This window comes from Oryzias latipes, chromosome 13 (genome assembly GCF_002234675.1).
Source record: "Oryzias latipes chromosome 13, ASM223467v1".
Lineage (NCBI taxonomy): Eukaryota > Metazoa > Chordata > Actinopteri > Beloniformes > Adrianichthyidae > Oryzias > Oryzias latipes.
This window is the reverse complement of record NC_019871.2, coordinates 30782777-30808253: the sequence shown is the minus strand read 5'-3', so window position 1 is coordinate 30808253 and position 25477 is coordinate 30782777. Positions and strand designations below refer to the sequence as shown.

General features: G+C 46.2%; 1 protein-coding gene across 4 annotated transcripts; it reads right to left on the bottom strand.

The window, feature by feature from the left end:
• Positions 1-7948: 7948 nt before the first annotated feature.
• cuedc1 (CUE domain containing 1) lies at positions 7949-25477 on the bottom strand. Of its 4 annotated transcripts, XR_002291593.2 has the most exons (12): positions 25308-25477; positions 21720-22301; positions 20234-20361; positions 18295-18421; positions 14719-14968; positions 12367-12432; positions 12183-12263; positions 12005-12098; positions 11862-11920; positions 10469-10526; positions 8733-10170; positions 7949-8637 (listed from the first exon to the last, which is right to left on the bottom strand). XR_002291593.2 is itself a non-coding variant. In XM_020708517.2 (11 exons), exons 2-11 carry the CDS (start codon positions 22023-22025, stop codon positions 10152-10154), a joined length of 1188 nt encoding a protein of 395 aa, XP_020564176.1. In that variant the 5' UTR covers positions 22026-22301; positions 25308-25477; the 3' UTR covers positions 7949-10151. The 4 variants fall into 4 exon arrangements, 3 of the variants coding, with proteins under 3 accessions (XP_020564176.1, XP_011481327.1, XP_020564177.1); XM_020708517.2 differs by having other exon boundaries at positions 7949-10170; XM_011483025.3 differs by having other exon boundaries at positions 7949-10087; positions 25308-25476.

The following is a 25477-nucleotide window of genomic DNA, read 5'->3' as shown; positions in this document are numbered from 1 at the left end:
TGGTCTGTCAACAAATTACAATATGAACAATAAAAGTGTAAATGTGAATCTTGTCCAGTCTCTTGCAATCAAACAAAAAAGGTGTAACTTATATTTTACAATAATTGTCATCCAAACTTTAGCCATAGTTTCCATCAGAACCTCCCTCTAAAGTACACAGTTATATTGACAACATGACTAAGTCATTTGACTGACTCATTTGACTGTCTTGTTCGTAGACAATGACACAAGGACTTGACATTCTGATGGCACTGACATGTTCAATGACATAAAGACTTAGTTTTGAGAGATGAACTAAAGATTTTGAGCACGTTACAGGCTTTTGCAAGAAATCTATAGTGTTTGCTGTTTGTACAAATTGTTTTGAGAAATGCACACACGTATTTGCAAACTTCATTTCTGATCTGAGAATTGCACTAAAGCGACTGAGAAAAACTGTAATAACTTCCTCGTATAAACAGTTATTTTAATAATAACTCAATTGCCTTATAAAAATTCTAGGCTTCATATTATTACATTAAATTAAACATTCTTCCTTATTCTCAACAGGAAAAAGAGAGCCTGCAAAGAAAAGAATCTGGAAAAGAAAAAAGCTGTTCAAGCTGAGTTGAGGTGCTGTCTGAGAAGCTATAGAGAAAACTACAAAGCTAATGTGGTCCAGAGGGACACCTTTTCTTGCAATGGAGGCGCACAAAGCAAGAGACAGAGGGATCAAGGTTAAAATATAATTTATTTGAAAAATAAGTTAAAAAGATAGACACAACAGACACCCGTTCACTGGGCTGCGGACCTTTGCACCTAGGAGAGGTGGAAGCTCCCAAATATCAACTTATAATATAAATCACCCCACTCACGTGATAAAAACACTCACACGGTGAACCATTCACCCGAAGACACGCCACTCCAAACCGGGGAAGGCCTCCACCTCACACACAGGACTGACACCTGGGTCCTCAGCGCGGGTGACAAAACAAAACAGGGTCATTAAAAAGTTGGAGACAATAATTGAATAGTTCGTCTAAAAAAAACTAATAACAACGGGTCCCAGCAGTTCGGTGACCCAAAACCAACCCTAAAAATACAAGATTAAAACAAGAACACCAGTTGGCTACTCAGGCGGGGGTTAGCCGTTCAATCAGATGCTGCACAGTGCAGTGAGTGCCGCTCGTCTTCGCTTTTGGGTAGATGAGGGGAGTCCAGGCCCCAAAATGTCCCGATCGCCTCCCTGGCGAATTTCTGTCGGCGAGCACTCCATACAAACCCTCCTTGAAGTCCAAACTGGATCCTTTTCCACGCAGGATCAATAAAAGCTTCTGATAAAAATCTGTATAAAAGCCACGTATAACAAACAGCGTATAAAAAAAAACCAGCAGCTGTTCCACTCTTGGGAGTGGAAAGTCCCAAGGCTCTGTCTGTTAAGCACCTGATAAACAAAAAAAGCTCTAAGCCGCGCTATCCGCAGAGCTGCAAGATCTCACCCTTTGGCCGCGAGTATCCGGCGCTGTGAGGCTAAACCGTATGTATACAACTGGAAGTGGGCGGTCCCAGTGGCCAAATGCTGCACATCCTGCCAGTGACCGCCTAAGGTTTTTCATAGTGCCCCAAGAGGCCACCGCTCGTAATTATTCTCCAAGCCACACCTGAGCCAATTGATCCTACCACACTAAGATAGAGGGGAAATTGAAAAGAAACAACATAAAAGAAGTGTGGGATGGAATGAATGGTAGATGGCGTATACTTATATAGCGCTTTCTACCTTCTTATGAAGGCCCAAAGCGCTTTACAGTCACAGTCCCATTCAAATGGCGTATACTTGTATAGCGCCTTTCTTCCTACAAGGACAAAGCGCTTTACAGTCACAGACCCATTCACCCAGTTACACACACATTCACACAAACATTCATACACTGATGGCGGCTCCGCTGCCAAACACAGGTGCCCACCTACCACCAGAGGCAAGGTGGGGTTCAGTGTCTTGCCCAAGGACACTTTGACTCATGGGCGTGCAAGGCGGGAATCGAACCTGCAATATTATGATCATGGGTCGACCGCCCTACCGCTGCACCACGGCCGCCCCACAATTCATTCACCCATGCGCACACACATTCACACACTGATGGCGGCTCCGCTGCCAAATGAAAACAGTCACAGGGTGTAAAAAAGGGGCTGCATCTGGAGGAGACAGTGTGGAGCGAGCCAATGATCTAAATCAGGGGTCGGGAACCTATGGCTCGCGAGCCATATATGGCTCTTTTGATGGTCACATGTGGCTCGCAGACAAATCTTTAATTATAGTTTTTTTTTTCATTAGACCAGTCCTTCTCGGGCGCGATGCGATGCCAGAAGAGCGGAGTAGTATCGGTGCTTAGAGAGAAAAATCAGCGCCAGCACTGTCACTTTACTATTATCTATTATTACACAGAGTTTGTACTGATACTGGAAACCTGTGAATTGCCGTGCCTAAAACTGCGCGCTCCCGTCTCTGAGAAAGAGCGCGCAGTAGCGGGGACGAGATGTGTGAGGAAGAAAGCAGAGGGTGGGGGTGGGGGGACAGGCAGCAGGTGAATCGCGCAGGGATTGTAATAACGTAAAACCCACTGCCCGTCACTCACTGCAGTGTGTGAGTGTGTGTTTGGCTCCCCGTCTGCATGTGATCAGTCTGTCTCACATCTACAGAACATTCAGACCTACCTAAGATCACGTTTGAAGTCTCAACGCCTGCACGAAGCAGAAACTCACCACGTATCAACCAGACTAGACCATCAGCAAAACTACCATGAGAAATACTCATCATTTATTAGCAACAGCATAACAGTGTTATTCAAAAGAATCCACAGACTTATTGTGCTTTAAAAATGTTGAAATTACATCAAATGCACACATTCACTTGTATTTTTAATTTTAAACATATTGTCGCGGACTGAGTTTAACTTGGCTGTTGGGCCGCGTTAAAAGTTCTGGAGTTCATTGAACGCATCAAGCAGAGATCTGATTGGCCCTCAGTTCTGTCGTTCAGGTGGTTGTCAGGTAATCTGGACCAATGGGTTTCATCTACGGGCCGAATAAGGGAAATGGGAGGGCTGGAGGGGGAGGGGGGAATATAAAGTTGGGAGAAGCGCTCTCTCTCGGGGGAGATTCAGGAGTTGCTGAATTAATTGTACGACGTTTGTTGTGGTCTACAGTAACCAGAATAAAGAACCTTAAAAAAGGTTAAGTTTCCGTGCCTCAGAGTGGAAAAGGGACACTACATAAATGTATGGCTCTTTCGAAATTACATTTAAAAATATGTGGCGTTTATGGCTCTCTTGGCCAGAAAGGTTCCCGACCCCGATCTAAATGATCATTTTAATAGGTTTAATTCATCCGCAAACCCCACACCTACCTCATCCTGTGCCCCTTTATTCCCTCCTCATCCTACAAATGAACCTGCACTGGTGGTATCAGCTCTCCCACATTACACCCCTCTTACTGAACATCAGGTAAGAAGAGAGCTGAAGAAACTGAAGACCAGGAAAGCTGCAGGCCCAGATGGGTTGTGGCCCAGGCTCCTGAAGACATGCGCAGTTGAGCTAGGAAGTCCTCTCCAGCATCTCTTTAACCTGAGCCTTCACCTTGGTACAATACCAACACTCTGGAAGACCTCATGCATCATTCCTCTGCCCAAAGTCAAGCAGCCTAGGGACAATAAAGACTACAGACCAATTGCACTGACCTCTCACATAATGAAAAGCATGGAGAGGTTAGTGCTGCAGATGCTGAAGCCCCAGGTGCAACATGCCCAGGATCCACTGCAGTTTGCGTATAGGGAGAAGGTGGGAGTGGAGGATGCCGAGTATGTCAGTGGAGCCATACTTAATATCCTGGATCATGGACTACCTCAAGGACAGACCCCAGTTTGTCAGAATGGGGGCCAGCCGTTCCAGAACACTCTGCAGCAGTGTGGGAGCACCTCAAGGCACAGTTCTTTCCCCAATGTTGTTTGCACTGTACACGACCGACTTCCAACACAACACGGAGGCTTGCCACACCCAGAAATTCTCAGATGATACCGTCATTGTGGCCTCCATTAAGGAGGACAATGAGGTGGAGTACAGGCAGCTGGTGCAGGATTTTGTTCTTTGGTCCAAGCAGAACCAGCTACAGTTAAACATCAGGAAAACCAAAGAACTCATTCTGGACTTCAGAAGACAACCCCCTCTCTCCCAGCCAATATGCATAGACGGTGACCTGGTGGAGACGGTCACGTCTTATAAATACCTGGGAGTGGTGTTGGACAAGAAACTGGACTGGAAAGAGAACACCACCCTGCTCAGCAAAAAATGTCAAACCAGGATGTACTTCCTACGAAGGCTGGCCTCTTTTAACGTCTCCACCAAGCTTCTCAGTATGTTTTATCAAACAGTCATTGAAAGTGCTCTGCTGTACGCTGTGGTGTGCTGGTGCGGCACAAGCAAGAAAAACCTGACCCAACTAAACAAAATCATCAGGAGGGCTAGCTCTATCATGGGACTGAAGCTGGCCACAGTGGAGGAGGAACGAACATTGTCCAGACTTCAGGCTGACAATGTGACACACTCTCTGCATGAGGCCTTCGGTGAAAGCAAAAGCAGCTTCAGCAGCAGACTTTTATCCCAACGCTGCACCACGGACAGACTTAGAAAGTCTTTTGTCCCACGAGCCATCAGACTGCACAACACTCTGTGTTGAGAGCTTTTACTTTTACTTTAGTCTTTGATTGAGCTGAATTTCTGGGAAACTTGACTTGTTTTTATTAATTGTTCATACTTGCTTTTATCTTTCTTGTCCTTTTATATTTTTATTTATTTAGTGTGTTTTTATTTGTTTTGGGAATGATTGTGTTTTTAAGTATGGGCAGCTGGCCACTTAAAATTTCCTTCGGGATCATTAAAGTCTATCTATCTATCTATCTATCTATCTATCTATCTATCTATCTATCTATCTATCTATCTATCTATCTATCTATCTATCTATCTATCTATCTATCTATCTATCTATCTATCTATCTATCTATCTATCTATCTATCTATCTATCTATCTATCTATCTATCTATCTATCTATCTATCTATCTATCTATCTATCTATCTATCTATCTATCTATCTATCTATCTATCTATCTATCTATCTATCTATCTATCTATCTATCTATCTATCTATCTATCTATCTATTATCTATCTATCTATCTATCTATCTATCTATCTATCTATCTATCTATCTATCTATCTATCTATCTATCTATCTTAGGCTTTAACTTATTACCTGAGATTAACATTTTTCCTTTTTGTCTTACCCTCCTTTTCTTTCAAAGCAGCTCCAGCAAAATGTCTTATCTAATTGAAACAGTTGCTGACATACATCAACAAAGAAAGCATACATATTTCAGAGTTTACTAATCGTCTCTACTAATCTTCCCCCAAAAGTCCAAAATCACCAATTTAGTCTGACTGGGGCTTTGCTCACTCTGCCTGAGCGAGTGACGGTACCTGTCCCTGGGGAAGTTGTAGGAGTTTGTTGCTTTTCCCCTTCCTGCGTGTCTTCTAGAATATGCTGGTGTGTGGTCTCACTGACAGGTTTAGGTGGTGATGGGATGAACTGCAGGTGTCGTCTGTTTCTTCTGTAGCGCTCTCCTTGTTCTGTTTCCATGACGTAGGACCTTGGAGTAGAGCTAGAACTGTGAACCACAGCAGACGTTGTCCATCCTTTCTGTCCGTCCAGTTTGGTGAGCACTGGGTCCCCTGGCTGCAGTTGACGTAAAAGTCTTACTCCATTTCTGCTATTGTAGTAGTGAGCTTGCTTTTGCTTGGCAGGTGCATGCGCCTGTTGGATCTCCTCCTCTGTGTGCCATCCCCGTTTCAGGTTGTCATGCAAGGTGGGTAGCGTTGTTCTTATTTTCCGACCCATTAGCAGTTTCGCTGGACTGACACCTGTGGAGGAGGAAGGTGTGGCTCTGTATGACATTAAGGCTAGAAGTGGGTCATCCTGTCTCAAAATGCTTTTAGCTGTCTGAACTGCCCGCTCAGCCTGACCATTACTCTGTTGGTAGTGTGGGCTTGACGTTACATGAACAAAGTCATATTCCTGACTAAACTCTGTCATCTCTGCAGAAACTAGCTGGGGTCCATTATCAGTCATCAGCACCTTAACGACCTCTTTTTTAGATCCCATCCCTACATCACTTTTTAACCCTTGTGCTATCTTAGATGACCCCCCCCCCCCCCCCCCCCCTTCCATTGAGGTGTTCTCCCTACCATGACAAAGGTGGATAAAGGTGGAAAGATTTCATGTAATCCATGGACACCAGTGAAGATCACAAATCATTGAAGAAAAAAGGTTCAGAGCACTGTTTAGTGGGTCTAGATGACCCAACTCCCAATGTTAAAGTGCCTGGGATAGCACAAGGGTTACATCATTTTACGGGTCTTTTGAGATTTTAAATATCATGAGCTCCTCTCTACACACGGATTTTTTTGTTTCTGCCTTTAAAACGGCAGTGGTGAAACCGTTATCAAAGAAATCCAATTTAGACCCCTCAGTTTTTAAAAGCTACAGACCTGTGTCCAACTGGCCATTTTTAAGCAAGGTTTTTTTTTTTTAAACTTGTTTTTATTCAGCTGAATGAGTTTCTCTTACAAAACAACATTTTTGACATAAACCAGTCTGGCTTTAGAACGAACCACAGTACTGAGACAGCCTTGTTAAAAACTGTTAATGATGTTAGATGTGCCTTGGATTCAGGTCAGATCTCAGTACTAGTTCTACTAGATCTAAGCGCAGCTTTTGATACTGTTGATCACCTGATCCTTGTAAACAGACTTAAAATTTGGTTCGAATTGTATCTCATGGAGAGAAACTTTATAGTAAGCATGGACACACACATTTCTGGGGTCCATGAAATTAATTGTGGTGTGCCCCAAGGTTCCATCCTTGGCCCCTTGCTTTTTAACATTTACATGCTTCCTCTGGGGAATGTCATCAGGAGCCACAACATCAGTTTTCATAGCTATGCTGATGATACCCAGCTGTACATAGCTATGTCTCCTGAAGACCAATAGAAGCACTTATTAACTGTATTTTAGATGTGAAACTATGGATGGCAAATAATTTTCTGCAGCTCAACCAGGAAAAAACTGAAATGTTAGTTATCGGTCCTGAAGCCAAGAGAGAGAAAGTTTCTGAAGCTACAGGAACTTTCATTAAGTGATTCAGAAACAGTCAGAAACCTGGGCGTTATTTTTGACTCTAAGCTAACTTGGAGTCAAAAACCACCATCTGAAACAGGTGGTTCAACTGGTTTTTATCTTAGAAATATAGCTAGGGTCCGCCCACTACTCTCTTATGCTAATATTGAGATGCAAACGCATGCTTTCATCATGACTAAAATTGATTACTGTAACGTCCCGTTTGCTGGTCTTCCAAAAACCAACATTAAAACCTTCAGCTTCTCCAGAATTCTGCTGCACGAGGTCTTACAAAGACCAGGAGGCAAGCTCACATCACCCCAATTTTAAAATCCCTGCATTGGCTCCCCATATGCTTCAGGATTGATTTTAAGATACTTTTAACAGTTTTTAAATGTCTTAACGGTCTTGCACCTTCTTATTTAGCTGATCTCTCAGTAAAGTATGAACCCTCACGGACCCTGAGATCCTCTGGCACAGGTCTGTTAACCATTCCAACTGTAAAAACCAGAACCTACGGAGAAGCATCTTTTCAACAGTTATGGAAAACTCTGCCAGAGGACTTGAGAGCCGCAGAGAGCATTGAAGTTTATCAGATCTGCGTCTGACTGTGGATGATCAGAAAGGGGCGGAGCAGGGAGACTGTGGCCCCGCCCAGCATATTTTCTACATCACTGCTGAAAGCTTTTTCCAAAGGCTTTTTTCCATCTGTTCCTGAATTAAGACTTGAATAAATACACAGAAATTGAATTTTAGACTCAATTTTCTTTAATTATGTCCATCAGAAAAATGGCACACCGTTAAAAACCCAATTTTGTTTGGGTGTTTAAGGAAGTCCTGCAGTGTTCTTTCAGATCCGTTACAGCCAGCAGTGACGTGAAGCTAAAGCGGGTTGGAACAGAACCAAGTCAAAACAGCACAGGTGTTTCATAAAAAGGCTTTAATGATGGCATGTTCTGATAGTTGGAAACGGTGATGAAAGCTGGAACAGAACCAGCCACAGCCTTGACATCCACTCTCTCTGATTCTACAGTCTCTGCTCCACGTCAAAGCTGTGGTGACCCTTAATCTGTAGGCTCCACCCATCAGAGTTCTGCAGAAACAGCCTGAACATCAGTTTCCTTCGGCCTCCTGAGTCTGAAGGAAACAAACCACATCAAACAAACACTCCCCAGGATTGAAAGCAGCAAGGTTTGGGTGAAACCGTTCCGGCTGGATGCTGCGTGGCTCTGATGGAGCGCCGTCACCCGTGCGGCAGTGAGCTGCTGTGCTAAAGGTGGACGAGTCCTGGAAGACTTCTGCTGAGGACGGCAGTGCAGATGGACGGCTGACGGAGGAGGGCTCTGGGTTTCCCTGAGAGAACACAGCTTCTGAAGACTGAGCAGCTCACCAAGGTGGGGCCAGAACTTCATCTCTGAGGCAGGTATTCTGGGGGTAGACTGAACAAATTTGGGTTTTACCTCTTTCCTTCTGAAACGTTTTAAGATGCTTCTTCAAACCAGAAAGAGCTTGAAGAATGTGCTCAACCACTAACCTTCCAGACCTGGTCTCCTGTGAGGCTCTAAGCTGCTGTCGCTCTATTAGAAAGATTTTCATCTTTAAAAGAACAGCACATATGAAGAGCAATTTCCCACGTCGTCGCCCTCTTTTTGTCGCAGTTGTGTTCATGTCATCAATCCGAGCCTTTTAAGGGGATTCCAGGTCTGGTCAGAGAAAACCAACCTCAGAGGAACAAGCTGGTTGGGGCAGAAGCTGTAGAAAAAGTAGCAGGAGTAAAGCTGAAGTCCATCCTGATCCTGAGCTGCAGAGTGTTTGTGGACATCAACAGTCTGGGGTTCACTGTGGAGAGAAAGCGTGCTCACAAGAGGAAAGGCATCCCTCCTCCAGCTGGCAGAGGGAGGACCAGACTAACTCCAGAGCTGAACTGTGACAGCAGAATCACAAAGTGACCCAGTGAGAGAAGTCTGACAAAGGTCTCTAGAAGAATGACAGGTTCTTAAAACTTCACCTGAACGACCTCTAGACTTGTGGGAAGACATTCTGCAGACGCATCACGCCAAAGAGGACAAACAACGGAGAGGCACAGTGGTGGAGGGCTGATGATGTGCAGGAATGCACAGCTAACAGATTTACAAAAGACTGTGTGGCTGCAGATCCACGGTTTGCTGCGCTTCTGACAAGACGGACAAACGAAAGACAGACGATGCAGAAAGGATCCAGCTGAATGGAGCCGTGACAAAGACGTGCAACGCAAGGACTGGCTGGGTTGGTGGTCCCGCTACACGAGACCATTAACCTCACTTTTCCTCTGTCGTCATTCATCTGAGGCTGGTTTTCACAATTCCTGTCCTTGCAGGTCTCTGGAGAAATTGTGGAGTTGGTTTATCTCGGACTGTGTTCTAAAACCGCAGATTCACACTCGGTGCAGGACGCTCTTGCTTTCATTCAGCATCCTGACTCTGGAAGCAGAACAACATCCAAGGACCACACAACCAAACCCGTACAAGCTCAGAAGATCAATGTGCAGCAGAGGAAATGCTACCATCTGCTGGAGGAAGCAGACATCGTCTGCTGTTCAGGAAGATGAGAACACTTAAGAGGAAGCCGGTTCAGGAACAGGAACCATCTGATCATTGCAATAGCATTGTTCCAGGAAAGCGTTAATGCAGGGAGGGCAGCTCCCTCATTTGGAAAGTAACTGTGGGTTGTGATGCAGAGATGATGCAGTCAGAGCTGCTTCCTCCCCCAGGAAGGAAGGCGGCAGGTTCCAATCAGAGCCTCACGTCAGTACAGCTGGAATGAGGGCGGGGCCAGTCTGGACAGGAAGAACTGCAAAGGCACCACCCATGCTTCACGCTGCGTCTCCATGGAAACGTAGATATGGAGAATCTGTAGAGAGAAGTTATCACACAAGCTTCAGGACATCAGAGGAGACTCGTTGTCTTACCTCCCATCAGAACTTTGGATCAGAACTGAAATATTAGCACACGGCACATATTAGCACACGTCATATTTTAGCACACGTCATATTTTAGCACACGTCATATTTTAGCACACGTCAAATCTTGGCACATTGGAATTCCAACGGTTCTGGTAGAAAGGTCACTTTTTATTCAGGATTGTTTCAAAGGTCTCACTACGTTTAAAGGAAACCCTTCCTGGGGTAGGACCCCCCATTGGCCTACGCTTTCACCATCATCACTGGAGACACTTGACTCCCCCTCCCCTCTAAAGCCGTACTGAGTCTATGAGGAGGGCGGGGCTACTCACCATGACACAGGCTCCGCCTCCTCCTGAGGGTTGCTTCTTCTGGGCCGAGCGTCGTCCTCTGAAAGAAGAGCAGCGTTTAGCCTCACAGCTCCAACCGTGTCTTTCGTTTCCACCGTCATGCTGTGACACTTTTCACGTCAGAGTTTGTGTCGGGACTGGCTTCACGGCGCATGACGTGGAGCTTGGAGGGTCTCCTGAGGAGAGCGGCTCAGGCACAGCAGCTTTCCCCACCAACACACGTGAAGGTGAGGCTCGTGGGTCTTAAAGAATGCACTCCCCAGAATGCGGACTCTCTGAACTTGTCTTGAGGTGGAGGCAGAAGATGGTTGGATTTGCAGCTCCTTCCTCGTGTGTGGACAGAAAGGGAGCTGATAGAGAAACCCCTCGGGGACAAACTCAGACCCAGCCGGCTGATGCCAGGGTTGCCTCTGCAGACAAAGACTCTTCATCACTCCTGATTGCGGCACATGCACAAACGGCGTGGGCGTCAGAAACATTCCGGTTTGTCTCATCTGAGCCTTTCAAACCGTCTCCCAGGTGCAACAGCTTTTTCTAACATCCCAGCTTTATTGTTTGACTTAGCATGTAGAAACTAAATGATTGCAAAAAAACAGGCAGGGTGAAATGCTAATAGTGAATCATGCTAACAGCCTGCAGGTGTTAGCTTTAACAAGTCTCTGCCGTCTCCTCAGGAAGCCCAGACCACAAATCTCTACAGCTCCTCTTCTGCCACGGACCTACTACTGCACACATTCTCTATGGGACTGAAGCTTTGTGTGGGCCTGTCACTAACCTTGGTCTTCTGAAGGTCGCTCTTCACCAGGAGCGCCGTGGGTTTGGAAGACAAAGTGACGGCCCGGACCCAGTTTGGTGCCGACTGCTTGGTGTTTTCAAATTCTTCACGATTCCTCTCAGTTACAGACACGCTGAAGCTTCCCCCCACAGCATCATACTTCCACCACCATGTTTGGGTGTTCTTTGGGTTGTCCTCTCCCTTCTTCCTCCAACAGGTGGTCCTGTGGCTTGAAGGGGTCTTTTCTGCAGAAGGGCAGATTCCGGTCCAGTCCAGTGCAGAGCTACAGTGATGGTCTTTGTTGAGACTACGATTCCTGATTTGGCCAAGTCACTGACCGGTGTGTTGGCAGTTGTTCAGGGTTTGTAGACACATCTCTGACTGGTTTCCTTTCCAGAGTGCCGGCCTTGTTCTGTACTGTGAGGCTCTCACTCCAGTCCTTGACACTTGGAGTCACTGTGCTACCTTTCCTTCTCCTGCCATGTGAGCGTCAACACTCCTTTTTCTTTTTTTTTTGTTGTTTTCCCAGTGACAGTTAAAACCTGTATGAGGTTTTTATACGGTGTGTGCACAGCAGCAGTTACCGGGATGGACACTTACCAGACGGGTTCACCTCGACTTCCTCCAGAAGGTTGGCTGTAGAGTTGGCGGTTCCCAGTCTGCCAGCAGAGTTAAGGCAAGTTCATTCAGTGAGGTTTTCTGAACGGCCTCCACCCTTGAAGGTGGTGTTTGGTGAAGGATACAAATGATGCTTCAGGAGCAGCCGCTTCTTTGCCTTTCTCCTCTTGGTCCTCTCAGAAAAGGTCCTGGCGATTTCAAACAGCTTCTTCCGTGTTGCTGCAGGAGAAAGACAGTTGGATCACCACCGGAACGGCACGCCGCCGGGCCCCAGCAGAGGTGGCCGCAGTAACCCCAGCTTACATTTGCCCATGAGCTTGAGCTTGTCCCTGAACAGGGCGTCCTCTGAGGCAGCCTCCACTGACGCTGCAGAGCACTGATGCCCTGTAGACACACAACAGCACTGACTACACAAAAAACACAACCACACAAACCGAGTCGCAGCAGATCCGCAGAAACCAGAGAAAGCTGAATGAGCGATATCTACCTGGGAAACTCTCCAAGCTGGATGAGTGATGGGACTTTGCTTTCTTTGACTCATACTTCAAGCGATCTAGAACGGAGAGAGCAAACGTCATGGTGGCCGATGGCGTGATGCTACAGGGATGGGCAGCAGAACGGCAACATGCGTCTGAGCCTGCTCATTCATTCAATTGCACACAAAAAAGTCCTCAGAGCAGCAGAACACATTTTTCTGTTTCTGGATTTTAAGCTCCAGTTAAAGACAGACAAAAACCTAAAAACATTTTAAGAAGCCAACAGTTTAGCATCATCAAAGACTTCTGTCAATCTGTGTTTCTGAAAGTTTCTGTTATTAAAATAGTGTTTCTCAAATAGTGGGGTGCGCCCCCCTGGCAGTAGTGGCGGTTTTAGGGACAGGTAATGCGGGCAATTGCCCGGGGCGCAAATTTAACGGGGGGCGATGGTGACAGTGGCTCAGTGCTTGGAAAAAAATCTGGTCCACTATTGGTTTCCTATTATCTGTTCTATCACAGAGTTTGTAAAAGCCTGAAACTGTGAATTACCGTCCCTGCAGTTGCGTGTTCCCGTCTCCTGCGTGTGTGAGAACGAAAAGGGAGGGGTGGGGGGCACAGGCTGCAGGTGGAATGGGGCACACGGAGAGCTGGAAAGTGCAACACCAGGATCATCATGTGCCTTTAGATGACTCAGCTCATGCTTATATTGTCATTCTTTATGAACTATTGTAGACCTTTTGGTGACGTCTTTATTTTCCATCAGTGTATTCTTTGTCTGCCTGTGGTTTCGTTGGTGTCAGTACTTGACATACAGACAGCAGATAATGCAGGAAAACAGCTGCACTTTATGAGATCAGAAATAAACAATCCATTGTTTATTCATTTAGAAAGAAAAAATCAGCACATTGTTTTTTATCTATTTCTTCAGACTAAAAACATTAAATATATTGGTGCTGCTGTTTTAATGTTTCAGATCAATTTACATTTAATATTTATTGTTTGAATTATGTTTCTCAGCATCAAATGGTTCAGTTGGTCAAAATGTTTCTAGTTTAAATAAAAGACCGAAAGATTTTTTACTATTTTTACTATTTAAGCTTCTTTTCTGCTTTAGACTATTACAGGGTTTCTGTGTGGCTAAATAAAGTTAATATTTGTTGAAAGTAGATTTATATTCTGTTTTTCTTTTGTTAATGTTAAAAGATACAATTTTAGGTATACTTACACAATGTTTATAGATCCTAACCTATATATTGTCACCGTGCAAGAGTGTGGGGGTGTGTGCGTGTGTGTGTGGGGGGTTAGGGGGGGCGCAAAACATTTTCTTTTTCCTGGGGGGGGCCTTGCAAAAAATAATTGAGAAGCACTGTACAAAAGGGACATCAGCCTTTCGCTGCCTCCAATTCAAAGCAGGTGACATGTTACCCACTGCTGGAGTCCAGGGGGAGGAGCTGTCTGAAGGGGCGGGGCCTGGTCTAGGTAAACGTGTAAACAGGACTCAGTGAGGAGACAAACTGGACTGACTCAGGAACAGCTCTGTTTCAGCGCTACGGCTGCTTGTGCTGAAGCTCTGAGGCTTCGTTAGCAGACAAGCACAGGTGATGAAACCCCCTCCGTCGGCGGCGGCGGAGGCAGACTCCGTGACAGCTTCTCTGGTGAACAGCACATGTTCTCTGGTTTCTTGTGGATCAGCTGTCAGACTACAGGACTACAGGAGCTGCAGAAGGTCAGTTCTCAGACAGACTCTGCGGGGTTTTGGGAAACTATCAAAGATTAAAGCTCCTCAAGAAAAACTTCCAACAGCACACCTCTACCAAACTCAATCTAAAGGGGAAAAAAAAGTCTTATTTTCTGTCTAGCAAGAAATATAATCTTATCAAGAAAGTTTTTAATAGCAAAACATGTCTCAGTTCTATTAACCCTGAACCCTCCGATTCTATAGCAGAGAAAACCAGCCTTGCACTGATATGCAACACTTTAGAGTCACACAACCAACGTAAACCCTTTGTTAGAAAAGTGCTGCATAACGGCACAAAGCAGCTCTTCTCGTTTTGGATGTTATGTTTTGAAGAGTTACAGCAGCTCAAAGAGTGTGTGTCATTTTGGTGTTGCCAGCCAGATTTCCATTATTAAAGGGCTCAAACTTGTTGACATCCTGAAGTTCTTTCAGGAGCATCTCCAGACCCTGCAGAGTTAAACCTGTCGGAACTGCAACACCTCTGGGTGCTCAACCTCTGTGGTTTTTTCAGACTGCCGGTTCGGTGCTGAAAAAAAGTCTCCAACAGAAAACCTCCCCAGTCTTCCATGGTTGGACCATGAAGCTCCTCTTTCTACATCAACATGAACTCCGGCTGAACCTCTACCTTTCTCCAAGGCCATGAGGAAGTCGCGGTTCCTCTGCAGTTCTCTCATGAACTCCTCGTTCTGCAAGAACAGGGCGATGCGCTCGTCCTCCAGGTACTGCTTCAGTTTCTCGTCCTGCCCCACAGCTCCGGGCAAACCTAGCCCTCCAGTGCTCCCTGCAGCTCCAGACCCAGAGCGAGATGCCCGCTGGCTTATGGAGGACATCGAAGAGGAGGAGGATGAGGGGCGAGATGGGCTGCTTTGTAAGCTCTGCAGAAAGACAGACAAGTCACTGAGATCTGCAGTCCACAGCAACAAAGCTGCAAGACCCGAAAGACCTTCAGCACACCCGAAAAGACGGAACAATGTTCAACAATAGTGAACATGAACAGCAGCCATTATTTAGTACAACATTGCTGTAAACAGGATCAAAAATGAATAAGTCAAGTAGCTGCAGGCACATTGGTATTAACTCTTGAAAAACAAAGCCATAGCCATCGCATTATTTAAAAAATAGTTGTAAATCAGATATTCACTCAGTGAACTAATTCTAGTGTCTTTGTTAAAAATAAATGAACCATTTAGTGCAAATGTGGTGGAAACAAAAATCAAGTAGCTAGGAACTTTCCTTTAAGTTATTTATGAAATAAACTACTTTAAAAATAAATGACCAGGGATAAAATCCATGAACTTAAAGTGCATCTAAAAGCAGGGCTCCAGACTAACTTTTTTCACTAGCAGCACAGTGGCGCATAACTGAAAATTTTAGGGGCACAACCAGAAAATTTAGGGGCGCATACCGTAAATCAACCTGCTAACCAAATCTACTAATTTCCACTGTATTACTAATAAATACTTTAATAATAGATGCAGAAATTACAATGTGCCGTTTCAAATTCAGTGTCACATTTTATTCTTCACTTTTGAAAATGCAACAAGAAGGTAAACTGACAGCACCATCGCTGTCATGACAGTACAAATAAGTAAAGAAAACGGATGGAAATTTATCTTTGTGACACCAAATAGGTGCAGCCAAGATGCACAATAAGCGTGTTTGAGATCACCCAGGTGAACTCGACGCTGCACAGATCACCTGGTGTGAGACATATATTTTTGTTTTTGCTCCAACATCACCTGTCAATCATCACAAAGATATAGCGAGAAAGGGGTGGGAGCAAGGGGCAAACCTACCCGGACACAGCTGGAAACTGAACTGACTGAAAGCTGCCCTACAGACTACAAAACAATGCATTATGGGACATGTGTCCTGATGGTTTTTGTAGTGGAGTGATTAATTAAAATAATTTAAAATACCAATTCATTAAAAAAGGCTACATACATCACAAAACATTAAAATAATCATAAAATATATAATAACACAGATCATACTAAGGGGGAGAAGAATATTAAAACTAAATTGAATGTTAAGGACAACTCCAATTTCCTGTTCTCTTTCAGTCTTGCTGCAGATTCGCTTTCATCTCACAGCCCCCCCGCCTGGTGTCCCCAACGATCCAGGCGAGGTGCCGGTTCGTCTGAAACACGTCTATCGTTGCATTTTCCCCACGTATTTTCAGTGTGTCTAAGACTAATGTTGTTTTTGCTCGAGCGTGTTTAAAGTTCAAGCCCCGTTAGCTGTCACGCATGTACGCGTGGGACATTTATTCTCCTCAGCTGACCCGACTCCCGCGGGACGGTGAGCTGCCGTAACAGCCGTGCATAACCGTTTGATGCGCCGCCGTAACCGTCACCAAAACCTAAACCTTCCTCCGGTTCTGTGCGGCCCAGAGAAAAGTTCAGCACGGACTGCATGTATTTAGAAAATTACGAGCGAATAAATACGTTCTAAAGGAAAGTAAGGAACTCCTTAATGTGGTCCGGGGAGGGAGGGGGCTGTCAGGTTTCCTGCTTTCAAGCCCTGTCATTGTCACACCCCCAAGAGTCATTTACCCCACTGTGATTGGTTGGTCATCTCCGCACACGACAATGAAAAAGTGTCATTCATACAAACTGGCGGGCTGCAGTAACATTAAACCTTCATATTAAGGCGGGGACCGCAAAATATCATCTTGGGGGCAGCAAATAGCCTGCGGGCCGCGAGTTTGAGACCCCTGCTGTACACTCTGGCACTGGTACACTAGCTGCAGGTCGGAAGAACGAATCAATAGTTCGCTTGCTCATAGCTCAGACGCACATATCAGGTTGTGATGATATTTGTCTCCGTTTCCTTCCCACAGATGTTTACGCGCGCTCGATTATCTCTAGGCCCCTCCCCCTCCACGCATTTTAGCCACTCACAGTGGCTTTCCCTATTCTTCTCACACGCAGTGGCCGCCTCACACACAGGCATCACGCGAGAGTGTACGTGCTCGCGTTTCATAAGTATGTGCGCGAGTGTGTGTGTGTGTTTGCGTGCGTGTGCGCTCGCGTCTCATTGATTATTTCATTGATCATTGACGTGCCCCTTCCAAGTTTAATGTATCAAAAAATACGTAGGGTGGGGGAGGCAAATTTGCTGGTTGCGCATGTGCGACTGGATGTAAAATTCAGTCGCACACTCTCAAATTTTGGTCGCAAAATGCGACCAATTGCTCGCAGTCTGGAGCCCTGAAAAGTAAACATCTTTGTGAACAACACGTTTGGGGAAAAGCTGCATGTGATGTATGTTTATATGTTCATGTTTTTCTGGAGAACCACAGGCTTTTTAGCCTCAAGTCGCTCGTCTACCTCTTGAGGAGAAGGGGGGTCTAAGGGCAGGGATGCCCCTCTTTCTGCTGTTTCCATGTCAACCATAGCTCTGGTCTGGGCGTACAGTGCAGGGATCATTGTTTCAGTATTTCTGAGAGGGAATGTCAAAGCGTGGCTCTGATGCATTCAATAAAAACCCAAACCCCTGGTTCTCCACCTGCTGCAGGGACGGAGCCCCTTGTTCATGTAAACAGCAATCCCGTTTGTTATTGCCTCTGCTCTGGCAGAAGACGGTGGTAGCTTCTCCTGGATAAAGGTATCCATGCCGGGCTGTGTCGGATTCAGGCCAGCAACAACCACGGCTTTCTCACACAACTCCGTTGATGCAGCTTCAGTACTGCTGGCACGTCTTTTAACTTGCTGCTCTCAGTATTCTCCTTGTTTTTCCCCTCCGCCATCTTTGTTTGAATGTGTATTCTTCTTCGTTCGCCCGCGACAGCCAATCTCACAACAAGCGCCCCCTATCGACCCTCTGAAGAATCGTTTTACCAAAGGATGGTTAATGTAACGTTTTACAGGGTCTTCAAACGTAAATAAAAGGTCGATACTTGACGAAGACGCATCGAGAATCAATCACGGGACTAAATATCACGATATATCACCATATAGATATTTTGGCACACCCCTAATATTAGGGTAAAACATGTACAGCTTAACACATTAACATAAATACAAGTGGTCCGGACATGTGCGAACAGTCACTTTCTGACTGACATTAGTGAAAAGCAGTCAGAAACACAGAAATGTTCCATTTCTGTGAGGAAGGGACTGGACCAAATGAAGAAGCCCTCAGGATCGCCTGGTTTCCCTCCCACAAATGACCCCAGTGAACCCTTCCCAGCGGTTACCTTCATGCTGTCCAACTGCTGTGGCAGGATCCTCAGGAAGTCCTCTGGAAGGTTCCCGAGCAGGGGGGGGTTCCAGTTCCTGTAGCTCCGAGCCTGCTGATGGCCTTCTGCTTCAGGAGCTTCAAACCTACAAGAGTTCACAGACAACACTGGCAGCTCCTCACCAATCACCTTCATAGGTGGCCTCATCAGTAGTGTTATAGAAGGTCTTGCACACCAGTCAGTGCTGGTGTACCACAAAGCTCTATGCTTGGCCTCTTCCTTTTCAGTTTGTGAGCCTAAAGCTCTTAGACAGATCAACAGTTTATTGGAACTGGACACAAACAGTGAGGCCAACAAAGTAATTGGCAGTAAATAATTTAGTAAGTTCTCCCTCGAAAATGAGGAGGTCTGTAATGTCCTTCATAGATACACTACAACGTAGACGGACAAAAAAAAGAATCTGGTAAATCCCATTGTTAGATCGGTTTACATATTACTTTGTATAATGGTGCAGAAAATAAGCAGTTGGTTATCAACAAATGTTCACTTCAACACTTTGAAATGTAACTGGTTTCAGTGACAAGAGGTCAAATGTTTCCTCCAAGTCTTTACCAGACTATAGCTGCCATTGTGGTCCATTCCTCCATACAGATCTCCTCAAGAGCGGTGCTGTTTTGGGGTCATCGCTGGCCACAGATTCTCTATTGGATTGAGGTTCAGGGGCTTGTTGGGACACTGCTGAACCTTAAAATGCTGTTAACGTGGCCACTCCTTTGTCCCCCAGGTGACGTGGTCAGGATCATTGTCACACTGGAAGATGCAGCCATGTTTTATCCTCCATGCTCTCACTGATGGTTTTGCCCAGGATTTCACTATACATGCCCCCACTCATGCTTTACCCAACACAGATCCATTGTCCGGTCCCCCTTTCAGAAAAGCAACCCCAAAACATGATGTTTTCACCCCCGTGTTTCACAGTGGGAATGCTGTTTATTCTCAGCATTCTTCCACTTCCAAACACAACAAGTAACGAGTTTCACTTTGGTCTCATTTGACCAAATGTCCTCTGGACCATCCAGATGGTCTCTGGCAGACTTTTGCCGGGCCTGGACATGAGCTGGTTACGCTTTAGGACACTGTGGGAGTTTAACCCAGAACCTTTGCTACTGTGGTCCCAGCTCTCTTCAGGTCATTGACCAATCCACTTGTGTCGTTCTGGGCAATTTCCTCAAGGAAGTAGTAACAGGTCTGTGAGGGCCAGAACTCCTCCTCATATTAGCTGCTAAACAGTCTTTTTCCAGCAGCAGACTCTACTTCCTGAGGACACAAAGGTCCTTCAACGTGTGCAGCAGGATGCTAGAGATTTTCTACCAGTCTGTTATTCTCATTAATAGACTGAACAAACTGATCAGAAGAGCTGGCTCCGTAATCGGATGTAAAATGGACACATTTGAAGCTGTGATGGAGAGGAGGACTTTAAATAAGCTGGTATCCATCATGGATAATCCGGAGCATTCTCTCCATCCTGTTCTTGACAGTCAGTGGAGCTCCTTTTCATAGAGGCTTGGGCAGCTTCACTGTCACACCAACCGCTACAGGAGACCATTCCGACCTCACTCCATTGGACTCTAGAACTCGTCATCCATTTGCAATAGATAAACTCATTTAAGCCTGTCTGTTTTTCTCCAGAGCTGTCATGCAATACAACTGTTTTTCACTGATGTTTCTATTTCTGATCGATTGATCTGTTCTCTCTTGTCACCCATTGTTTGTGTGTTTGTATCTTGAGCCTAACGCTGACACTGCAACAACCCAGTTTCCCAAGCTGGGATCAACAAAGTATCTTTATCTTGCACCAATACACAGATCAATTCTTTAAAAATAAACATGTATTTTCCTGCATTAGAACTAGCACCAATGGGATTAGCTCATAACGAAGACAAGACCTCCTTCTCACCTTGGCGGCGGTGTAGGCGGAGCCTCTGGGTACTTCCTGTCGTAAATGTGCATGTCATACGATGGTGGGGAGTAAACAGGTGGTGGTTCTTCATCTGAACTATCAGGTTCCAGACTTCGCTCTAAAATCTGGGAAGAAAACCATCTTTGTTTAGTGCCATCGTCTTCAGCCTTAGGCCTGACATCCTTTGGATGCAGTCTTCTCCACCTTCCACCAGAGTCAACATCACACAAAACCACAATTAACCTTCATACAAGCTGCTTGTATCTCAAGTGGTATGCACTGCAGTGTGGTCACACGTCTTCCCATTGATACATTGAGAATTACTTGGAGGGTATTCATGGTTTCAATCCCTTGTTGACTTTGTCCATTTAAATGTAAGACTTAAAAACTTTGGGAAATGTTTTAGTCCTTCTTCCTGGTCTTCATTCCCAGTGGGCCCAGGAGAAGACCACCAGACCTACATCCGTCTGGACTTCTGCTGTCTGAATGCCACGAGGCAAAATGCAGTTCTGGTTTTAGAAACAAGAGGACCTTTTTGTTTATAGGCCAGTGATTTTCCGTGGTGCTCAACCCTGAATAGAAGCGTCACCAAGGAGCTCAGAGGGACTTCACCAGAACAAAGAGTCCATGATCAGCCGTCACAGCTGGAAGGACGACAGGTCTTCAAATATCAACACCTTATCTGCACCAAAACAGAAATGATATGGGGCTGCACTTCAAAGCAGATCTGGTTCTGTGGACCGGTGAGGTCCAGAGGCCAGGACGACGAGGCACTCACATCCAGTCCTCAAATGCCCCCTTTTTCTCTCCATACAGCGCCCACACTTCCTGCCTGTAATGGAATCATACAGGATCCACCGGGGATCCAGGTTTTACGGCAGAACTAACAGAGAGATGACTTAACCCTTGTGCTATCGTAGCCACTTTATCATTGGGAGTTGGGTCATCTAGACCCACTAGACAGTGCTCTAAACCTTTTTTCTTCAATGATTTGTGATCTTCACTGGTGTCCATGGATTACATGAAATCTTTCCACCTTTATCCACCTTTGTCATGGTAGGGAGAACACGTCAATGTAAGGGGGGGGGTCATCTGAGACAGCACAAGGGTTAAAAGTATTTCAGGAACTCGCTGTGTTCAGATCCAGATGGAACTCCACACTAAATGATGCTCCTAAAAGAAATCTGTTTTAAAGAGGTTTATAGGAGTTCTCTTCAGGTCAGAGTGGCATGGATTTTAAACTCTGTGCTTCCTCTAACGGGGATGAGGAAGACCTCTGCTATCTAATTTAATCCTGAACTCTCATTCTGAGCATTTTCCACGGTCTGTACTAAATGTTTGGTGGTCTGCCACAGATCCGCTGCGCTCTGAAGATCAGCCAGCGTCAGCAAAGCAACTTTATGTTTATTTTTTAAGGTGTAAAGTTGACTACGGGTTCTGATCAGTGTGGAGGGGGTCCCGAGCTGAAAGCCTTCCCCCTGACCTCTGCTGGGATGCTGTCATCCGAGTCGGAGCTGTCGTCGGAGCCCTGTCCGTCGATGCTCATCTGCAGCAGCTGGTCGATGGTTGCGTCCACGGCGCCGTTGTTGGAGCGCAGCACGCACTCAATCACCTCATAGTCCATGGAGGGGAACATAGTCTTGAAGTCTTCCATGGCCTGGTTGAACTCCAGCCGTCTGACCTGCCGGTTGGGCCTGCTGTTGTTGAGCTGTCCCGGGGTGCCGCCGCCCCCTCCACCCCCACCGCTGCGAGAACCTCCATTGCTGCTGCGCCTGAACAGGCTGGTCATGCTCTGGCCGTGGTGCTGCCGACCGACCAACAGGATGGCTCCTCTGACGTCTTCAGCAGAGCTCACGGCTGCTCGCTCATCTGAGCTCCTCTAACTTCCCCTGACGCTTTCCGAGTCCAGCATGGCCGTGTCCTGATGGAGCGCAGAATAAGGAGGACCTGTGCTGATGCTGGGTATAGTTGTCGAGCACGGCTCAGAGCCTAGCCAAAGGGGCGAAGCCAATAACACTCCAGTGCTGGTTAGAGGACAGCTGCATTCTCACCCCGCGGTCATCACCTGCAGAGAGAGCAGACAGGAAGTGAGGCAGGAAGCAGCATGTGGGCTACTTCCTTTCATCGGGGTCACCCACAGAAGCCCGGCTCTGTCAGAAAGCTGACCTGTTCCCAACATTCAGCAAAGGTTAGCCCACGTATGGCGGACCCGTCCTGCCCGGCAGGGTCCAACCGTCTCCAGCACCACATGTCCCGACTGAGCTCCTCAGGTCTGCACTCCGATTCTTTCTGTACGCATCACTACAGGGGCTCTGCCCCCCAACAAATGTCTGCTCATCACCTTCCTTAGAAAACTTCTATGTTCAGGCTTTCTGATTTTGGTAGTTTCTCTTATGTTTAAATGCTTGAGGTTTGCCTTTTCGATGTGAAATATGGCGTAAAGTTTCTTAAAGAATATAAGTCATTTTTCTTTTAAACAGGAAGGACTCCACATCCTCTGGACTGTGAAGAAAACAGTGTTAGCGCCACCTGTGGACAGATCTTCTGGGCTTCACAAATGTAATGAACAGAAGTCCACACAGTTATTTGGGACGCCTTCATTCAAAAATGGTCCTTACATCGGTTTAAAACAGTTAAACATCTCCTAAAAAAAGAATTGTTTCACATCTGACAGAAGCAGTCTGTAAGAAAATTCGAGATGAGTCACCAAAAGGTTAAAAACATCTGGACAAACATCTGCATCTGAAGCAGACAACAGGTCAAGGATCACCTGAAAGACACTGCGTTGCTGCTGTCACAGATGCCCGACTGGACCGGTGCTGGTTCAGAACGGAGGTTCTGGTGTCAGTGAGGGCAAAATGTTTTCCCTTCTTTCCGTGGGGCCGAGCATCACTGCTAAAATACTAGGGGTGTTATATATCGCGATAGTCCATTTGATGATACTTGTTTGGATTCCAAATTCTGTCAGGATGATATTCATTTAATTATTTCTGAGCGTCCTTCAGTGTCTGACTCTTGTCTTCACTTCAACCTCCAACCACTAGTTGGCAGCAGAGAACATGGAGCCTCTTTGAGCAGCTCTACACCACAAAACTACAAGACCTCAGAGAAGCAGCTGGTTCTGTTGCTATCAGACATGAACGACTTTGTTTTTACTTAGAATGGATACAGAACCCAAACTCTGTTCCATGTTGCTGTCAGTATCGTATGAAAACACGGATTGTGGTTCTTTGGACAAAATGCTGTCTGCAAAGCGGGCCAAAGTTCTGCAGAACCTCCCAGCAATAGATTCTAGTTCTGATAGATCAGAGTGATGTGTCCAATCGTCGTGGCGATGAGCGTTAAAGTCCGTGTTTACTTCCACGTGTGAGAAAGTGCAGCTGCAGAGCAGACTGTCATGGAAATAAAGCATCTTAGCCACATTAAAGCTCTTCATCCTGTCGTGCTGCCTCATCATCACTTTGTTTGTTCCCCCCTTTATATTTGAAGTTCCATTCAGACTCCTGAACTGTTTAAAAATATTGGAGAAGCTACATTAAGCGATACTGAAAATAAACAGCACTTTATTGACTCAATCATACTTTTACAACCTTATTGGTTAAGAAACAGTCATAGGAGAAGAAGAATTTTCTTGTTGAAATCAGACAATGCTGACTGTTCCCTTTCTATATTTAAAGTTACCAAAATAAAAGCCCTATGAGTTTGTTTGGGCAAAACTTCTATATGAGATACAGTTGCAGTGCTTAACATCGTTAAATAAACGGAATTTGAGAATTTTATTAAAATGGGAGACGTATTGAAATTCAGGTAGAGTTTTTCTAAGTCGTGTTTTTTATGAAAAAGAAAGAAAAAGTGTTCCGGTACGATATCGGGATACGTATCGGATCACCAGACTCTTGCCAGTTCACACCCCTATAAAATACTGACTTGATCCCAATTAGGATTCAACTGAATCTGGTTTGAATTTCAATGCAGAACTCCAACAAAGGAGAGGCTCTCTTGAATAAATGGACTCATTCTCACATCAGGGACACAAAAGCTGGTTGTTTCTGTCCAGTTCCTGAGCATTTTTGATCATTGATGGAATCCGCTATGATCGTGTTGGTTTTTTTCTGCTGGATGACAGAGCTAAAGTGGATCCTGGTCCACTTCAACCACCAGAACCTCCCATCAGTCTGGATAGAGGAGCACACATGCAGGGACGCCGTCCCACCTGCAGCAGCCCCTCAAACCACCACACCTCCTCTTTAAAGCGCCTCCTCCTGTGTTCACCACTATGGGGTCAAAGGTCAAAGTGACTTAAGAAGCTCCACAGAAATTCTGGTGAAGAAGCTCTGGAATCTTTCACTCTCGTCTCCTTTGGAATCCTCTGCACTTTCACAGCTCTGACCTTCAGATCAAGTCCTGCTATCTAGAACCGCGGGCTCCGGTTCTGCTCCGCACTAAACAAAGGACTCGTGGAAACGTCACGCACACGTACGCGCGCGCACGCACACACACACACACACACACACACACACACACACACATACATAATCACTGTTCGGTCATGTGTTCCCCGCTACGTTACTCCTGGACACTGGGTCGCGTTCGGTTTGATCATAGATTGGGTTCGACCCGAAGCACATTATGTTAGCGGGCTAACGGTCCGTTCCGGAGCGGCTCCAGACGGACCAACGGTCCGGTCCGGAGCGGCTCAAGGCGGGCTAACGGTCCGCAGGGGAGGAAATCCACGCACGTTTTTCACGGCGTTCAACATTATGAACTCCGTCGCAAGAACGGCTCCGGTGCCGCCGTGTTAGCTTCCGGCTAACTAATCAGAACCAGACCCGGCCGGTGCTCCGAGTCCGGTAAGGCCTTCCTACGTCCTCACACCGACGCACGCAGCGAAGCGATCCCGAAGGACGAAAAACAACCATTTCCGTTCAACAAAACAAGCTGACCCACTTTCCCGCCGCGGCGTCGTTGTGTTGACGGTGGGGGCAGCTGCCCGGACCGGACCACCATGACGCCGAGCCCCGCGCTCGGAGCCGGGGGGGAGCAGAGCGGCGTCCGTCCGTGTTTGTCTCACCTGCTGAGGAGCGACCAGCCACGGAGCCGCTCCCGGCTCGGGGGCCTTAGTCTTGCAGAAAGCGTTCAGGGAAGACCGCGAGTCGGAGCAGGACAGTACCGGGAGGACCCGCTGAGGGACAGTGATCCAAACTCACCAGCCCGGAAGTGCACCGGTGGCCTTCAAAATAA

Coding starts and splice junctions, on each gene's coding strand:
- cuedc1 (XM_020708517.2), bottom strand. CDS start 22,025: ATGACCAGCCTGTTCAGGCGCAGCAGCAATGGAGGTTCTCGCAGCGGT. Junction 18,422..20,233: donor CCGCCTACACCGCCGCCAAG/GTGAGAAGGAGG, acceptor GAACTCTTGTAG/GTTTGAAGCTCCTGAAGCAG. Junction 10,527..11,861: donor AGTCGAGGTGAACCCGTCTG/GTAAGTGTCCAT, acceptor CTCTTCTTTCAG/AGGACGACGCTCGGCCCAGA.